A 6,776-nucleotide genomic window follows, 5' to 3' on the forward strand; every position below is an offset into this window, starting at 1 on the left:
AAAGTATGTTTTAAGAAGGGACTTAAAAGAGTTCACTGACTCAGCCGACCTGATTTCCTCGGGCAGGCTGTTCCAGAGCCTCGGGGCCCTGACAGCAAACGCTCTGTCCCCTTTAGTTTTCAGTCGAGACTCTGGAACAGACAGACAGACCCCTGCCCGAGGATCTCAAGGTACGTGCTGGTGTGTATGGGACTAAAAGTTCAGAAATATAACAAGGCGAGAGGCCCTGAAGAGCTTTAAAAGTGATCAATAGAATTTTAAAGTCAATTCTAAAACATACTGGGAGCCAGTGTAATGAAGCTAAAATAGGAGTAATGTGGTCATATTTCTTTGTTCTGGTTAAAAGCCTGGCAGCTGAGTTCTGGACACTCTGGAGTCGATCAATAGATTTTTGGGTTAAACAGGTGAAAAGGCTGTTGCAATAATCCAGGCGTGATGAGATGAAGGCATGTAAAATGGTCTCGGTGTCCTTAAAAGTTAACATAGATCGAATTTTTACTATATTTCTAAGTTGATAAAAACATGATTGAACAAGCTTTGTGGTGTGCTGCTCGAAATTTAAATTACTATCAAACCAAACACCAAAGTTCTTTGCCACAGGCTTAATGTGATTTACTAGGGAACCAGCAGGTAGAACTATGTGTGCTCTGTGAGGCTAGCCACATTTTGCAATAGACCTCACAGGAAATACAGCTTAGTCATTTCAGTCCAACGTCACCAAAAATGTAAGCCTAGCTATATTAAACACACACACAGAAAATCGAGAAAAAAAAAAGGCTAAACAGGAAACACAAAATAAATACAACTATGAAGGCACGTTTGGCCTAGACCTATATAGCCTACTTGTGGTTCTATGGTGGGGGGCTAGTGTATTCCACTACCCATTTGACAGAAATATCTGTTGAAGCGCATCAGGAGAAGGCGCTGAAAGCCTTCATCACCAAGACAGGTTGCGTTTTGGGGTAAGCACAAGATTCCCAAGACTGAAAAGTCTTTCTACTGGTGCACTGGATGGTGTTGGGGCATAGTAGTAGTGGAGCGTCATTTTTATTTAACATCTTGGAAACTTGTGCAGGCTTGGAAATGAGACTTTACCTCTGTTTCCATTTACATACAGTATCTCACAAAAGTGAGTACACCCCTCACATTATTGTAAATATTTGATTATATCTTTTCATGTGAAAACACTGAAGAAATGACACTTTGCTACAATGTAAAGTAGTGAGTGTACAGCTTCTATAACAGTGTAAATTTGCTGTCCCCTCAAAATAACACATCACACAGCAACACATTCTCATCTCAATGCGTCATAACTGACGCTTTCAGACAGCGTGACAAAGCGTAAGGATTTTACGCTAAAGGTACCCTTCAGCATCCGTATGAAACGCCCCCGTTTGCTACGTTGCAGCAACACAAGGGAGGCTAACCCTACCGTTAGCAAATCGGCCGTGAGGCATAAAGTCTGTGACTTAGGTTTAGGTTTCATTTCTGATGGTTGTGGTAAGGGTAGGGGCTTCAGGGGGCTGTCAACACCTTTTATCACGAATGTAGCTAGCTACCGCTAGCTAACTAGCACTTCCGGTCTGTACGGGACGCCCTAGAGCATCTCATACAGACGCTTCCGGAAGCGTCTTATAGAGACTCACCGGTGCAAATTAACTTTCTTTATGGATTCTTCTTTTCAACACAGTCTTAACAAGAACATGGTAACAGAACTACTCAAATTGAAGTGGCGAGAACTACTAAGTAACTTAACAAAGATTATTTAATTGTACAAAGTAATATTTTCTCACTTTTGTTGCCAGCGGTTGCCAGATACTGAAGGTGCATCAGCCATGGCACTGGGCAGTGCATCAAATTAAAATAAATCCTCCTTGTTGGAGGTGACAGCAGCAGGTTGAGGGGCATCAGGCATCAGGGCTGCATGCTCTTCTGTTGTAGAGAGCGGCACTTTGTCATGACGAGGCACTTGATATGGTCTCTTCTGGCTTCTTCTTTTACCCTGCACAGCTTGAACGGCGGCCAGTAGAGCATCCTTGGACCAAATTGAGTTTTAATTGCTCCCACAATAACCTCAGGCAGCCATTTACAAATGGCCATTTTTCATTGCTACAGTGCCATTAGTGGCCATTAGAACCTCAAGCGTTGGTTGAAGTGTTCCATAAAAACAAGTGTCCTCACCTGTCGGATGTCAAGTGTGACTATGAAAGACGTCATAATGGAAAAGTATTCCTTGAGAAAGTGGTATTCCCTGTCATTCATACATTTAATTTGAAGCTGCGTTATTGATGTCAGTAAGGAGCATTTTTTTTGTGATCCGAGCATGGGCATCATAGACCTCTGTTGAATTATTTTAGAGCATTATAGCCTAAATTGTTATCATTAATTACTAGAGCAATGGTGGTCTACACTGTCATCATTTAAAGTGTTATTTTATAGTGTAAAGTTAGGATCACAGTGTTAAAACTCTGTATGTGCTCTTTTCTGTATCTAACTGCCCAGGCTCAACAGTAACACGTGTGTGTGTGTGTGTGTGTGTGTGTGTGTGTGTGTGTGTGTGTGTGTGTGTGTGTGTGTGAGCAAGCACAGTGGGATAGCAAGACAGCATCAAAAACACCTGCAAAGGAAAATGTAGAAGCAGATTTTGTGAAAATTGTATTACAAAACATACATCAATATAGTCCATCACAGTAAGAATGTCCTGTTTCTAGTACGGAGCACAAACAACACCAGGTTATGGATGAAATGGTATGATCAGTGGAGGGCATGCAAAGGACACAGAGAGGAGGAGCAGGCAGTCAGGGACTTTCCCACCAAATGCTGAGGCACGTGAAAATCTTGGACTTTCCCTGATCCAGGTGCAGTAGGAAAGTGAGCCAAGAGATGATGTGAAGCCAAGAAACAGGAGGTCCAAAAGGAGGTGAAAGTCAGTTGTCACATGATTTCATGTCAACTCGGGTCTCTGTTCTGGTAACAGAATGGGACTCTATTTTGCACCGATCTCAGACACACTCCAGTGGAACTTTTGTATTGTAATTGGCGTCTGTTTTTGTTGATAATAAAAATGTTGGTAAAAGTTCAAGCTTTCTCACCTGGCCCAAGTCTTGAATTTTTTACACGATACCTCATTGTTTACAATTAGATTAAGTGTGGCGGGGAGGCAGTACACATAGCACACTACTACTACACAAGCACACTAGGAAGGTCTGTAAAGTCAACTTCGCCATTGCCCTCTACCTCCTCAGACTCAACATGCTGATATTCCTTGAACGCCTTCAAAGTTACTCCCGTTATCCATCACACATGCAGTGACTTTATCGTCGGTCAGTTCATTTTGAGAGAAAAAACGTCTTTCTAGCTCAGTTGCAATCTGTCGTATGTATGTCTACATCATTAACAAGCCATCGCAGCTTTCTTTCGTTTCAAGGTATCTGCGTCACCCCATGAACTTACGTTGTTGGCACTCCATATGTCTGCTGTTGCTGATACATACTGCTGGGCTTCGAACCAACCAGTGCATGCTGTGCTAAATCGGTTTAATTATATGTGGATAGAAGTAGGCGATATTCATTAACCTTTGTCGCTGTTTGTAATAATAACACAGCAGATAGCATCGGCATGGCCCAGTGACTAAAATACTGAACCATTCTGTGGCAACATTAGCTTACCTTGTCATTGCTGGTCTGGACGGGGATTTTGCTGACAAGCTTTCTAAAAACCAGCGATTCTACTGTTAAGTAGCATGTCTTCAACAACATACTCTGCTTCAAGCAGCATGGCAGGCCGAGAGACACTTACATTTTGTTTGCTTTGTCTTTCCCGCCCTCTCATCCTCAGCTTTCTTTCTATTTTCTGCACTTGCAGCTATCTCGGTTAGCTTAGTGTTAATGTGGCACTGCTCCAAATGTGTTTTAGCTGTTCTAGTGCACTATATCTAGTGCTAACTTAAGTTACTTAGTTCCCTCAGTGTCCCACAAGGATAGCACTTGACTATAATGTTCTTATCCTTGTCCTTGACAAACAGAAAATAATGGGAGTATGTCCATCTGCAAATGTAGAATCAGTCTCTGCAGTCATCTGAACCATTGAATTCCAGCAACAGAAATAACGCTGCTCTTCACTAACGGATTTTTAAAAATCTGGTGATGAAATGTTTCGCGTTTGTGCATTATTAAAAAACAAAACACCCCTTGATGTCGGCTTAAAATGCGTTGTAGCACGTGTTACTAAGATTGTAATGGTAATATTACCAAAATTATATTAGTAATACGTTAAATTACTGCGTTACAGCAGAAAGCAATACTTTACTGTAATTGCATTACATTTGTAGAGTGTTATTACCAACACTGCTCAGGAGTTAATGTAGCATGGTCTGAAAAGGTGAATTTCAGCAAGAAATCCATGGGTTTGAAAGGTTATCAGACACCAAATCACTCTACAACCGTTTATGATATCAAATTTTAGAACTCACTGTTAAGTTATTACAACAATTTTGATTGCATCTTCCAGTGGGACACTGGATTCCTCTCTCCCATCTCTCCCAGAGAAATGGGAGGGAGGAATTAAGACAACGTAAGAGAGGTAAATCAGTTGCCAGAGCTGCAGCTATCTGCAGATTTCTGAAGATGGAGTTTGAGGACAGGGCAGAGCTCTGCTTTCCACAACTCCTCAACACCTCCTGCAGGAAGCACACATCTTCTTGGTCTGAAGCTGTTCTTGTGAACATTGTGCTGTCCTCCATCTCTCTGCTCACTGTGGCTCTCAACATGCTCGTCATCACCTCAGTGTCCCATTTCAGGCAGAGATTTACTTCTGCTTCGCTTGCATTTTCTGTAACTGTAAAATGTGAACAGCTACTGTAGATAGCATGTATAAGATGGGTTATCTTCTTACTGCTGCTAGAACTGAATAATGTTGCACCTAGACTTATACTCTGCCTTGCTGACTGTTACACTAAAGCTGAAATGTCTGACTTTAACAACAGAGTGTGGCTCATGTCCCATCTCCTACTAATAATTAACATTTGTTACTATCCACTGTGACCTTAACTTGGTGGTTGTAATTGTCTATACTTAACCATTGGGTAGTTATACATGTGCTAGATTAGAGAATTGTCAATCAAATGAGTTTTATTATGTTTGGAATAGTTGTTTAAGTTGTTGTGGCATTTAGATATGTGGACTTGTTGGGTTAATACTTTTCTCTTTCCCTCCAGGCAGCTCCACACACCCACCAACATCTTCCTCCTCTCTCTGGCTGTCTCAGACTTTCTCGTGGGTCTCCTGTTCATGCCAGTAGAAATCCTAAAAAGATCCTGTTGGTTTCTTGGTGACCTCGTGTGTTCTTTGTATAATTGTGTGTCTTTCAGCACTACCTCTTCCTCAGTAGGAAACATGGTGCTCATCTCACTCGACCGCTATGTTGCTATTTGTGACCCTCTGCATTATACCACCAGAATCACTGAGAGAAGAGTTAAACTCTGTGTTTGTCTGTGTTGGTTCTGTTCTGTTTTCTACAGCACTCTTCTTTTTAAGGATGACCTGACTCAACCAGGCAGGCATAATTCCTGTGACGGAAAGTGTGTTGTTGTCATTGACCAAATCGCAGGAGCAGTTGACCTTGTTTTGACCTTTATTGTTCCAGTTACTGTCATCATAGTTCTGTATATGAGAGTGTTTGTAGTGGCTGTGTCTCAGGCTCGTGCCATGCGCTCTCACATTACAGCTGTCACACAGCAGATTTCAAAGACTCCAAAGACAAAAAAATCTGAGCTGAAAGCAGCCAGGACGCTTGGTGTTCTTGTAGTTGTGTTTCTAATATGTTTCTGCCCATATTATGGCTTGAGCCTTGCAGGGGACAGCTTGCTCAATGCTTCTACATCCTTTGGGATCTATCTGTTTTATTTTAACTCGTGTCTAAACCCTGTGATTTATGCCATGTTTTATCCCTGGTTTAGAAAATCAGTCAAACTCATTGTTACTCTTCAGATACTGCAGCCTGGCTCCTGTGAGGCCAACATACTGTAGAGAGACTGTGAAGTGACTGAAATTAGATCTGCTGAAAACAGGTTTTCCTTCCATCTGTCTATATAGTGTATATATATAGTTTATTAGAAAACTCTGCATCGCTCTACTTGCCAAAGTAATGCAAGAATTACATAAATTTTAAGATTTTTATTATGATTGTTATGTACTTTCTTTTTTTTTATTTCAGGGCGCTCTTTTTCAGCAGTTGCCCCCAAACTGTGGAATGACTTACCTCCTCACATTAAAGTGGCGCCCAACCTCCACACCTTTAAATCTCGTTTAAAAACATACTTTTATTCCCTGGCTTTTAATTCACAATGAGAACTGCTGTGGTCTTCGTTGTCGCTGTCAGTGTTGGTGTTATTTGTTTTGTTTTAATTTTATTTATCATGAGCATATTTTATCATCTCTGTAAAGCACTTTGGTAACCTTGATGTTTTCTAAATTGTGCTATATAAATAAAGTGGATTGGATTGGATTCATTATTACTGGGTCATAAGAGGGGAATGTGGAACTGTATTCATGTACAAAAGATTGTGTTGAAAACCATGTGAATTTTCTATCCACTTGAAAATTATCAATACTTTTAGCTTCGGGCACATTTAACATATATGTGTATATAAAAACTGTTATTTATATACACATCTGTAAACTCAAATAAACCTTTTTGATATAAAAATTTTGATTTACCTAAATTGAAAAATGCTTAATAATTGACCCAGTTTAAACAGTAAAAAAATCTGAATAAAC

General features: G+C 40.6%; 1 protein-coding gene across 1 annotated transcript; it reads left to right on the top strand.

Moving 5' to 3' along the window:
- The first annotated feature begins 4,625 nt into the window (after positions 1–4,625).
- On the top strand, positions 4,626–6,026 carry LOC123967407 (trace amine-associated receptor 13c-like). Its single transcript, XM_046043501.1, has 2 exons — positions 4,626–4,798; positions 5,216–6,026. The coding sequence occupies exons 1-2, from the start codon at positions 4,626–4,628 to the stop codon at positions 6,024–6,026; spliced, it is 984 nt and encodes a 327-aa protein (XP_045899457.1).
- The last annotated feature ends 750 nt before the right edge of the window (positions 6,027–6,776 follow it).

Source organism: Micropterus dolomieu, unplaced genomic scaffold (genome assembly GCF_021292245.1).
Source record: "Micropterus dolomieu isolate WLL.071019.BEF.003 ecotype Adirondacks unplaced genomic scaffold, ASM2129224v1 scaffold_352, whole genome shotgun sequence".
NCBI lineage: Eukaryota > Metazoa > Chordata > Actinopteri > Centrarchiformes > Centrarchidae > Micropterus > Micropterus dolomieu.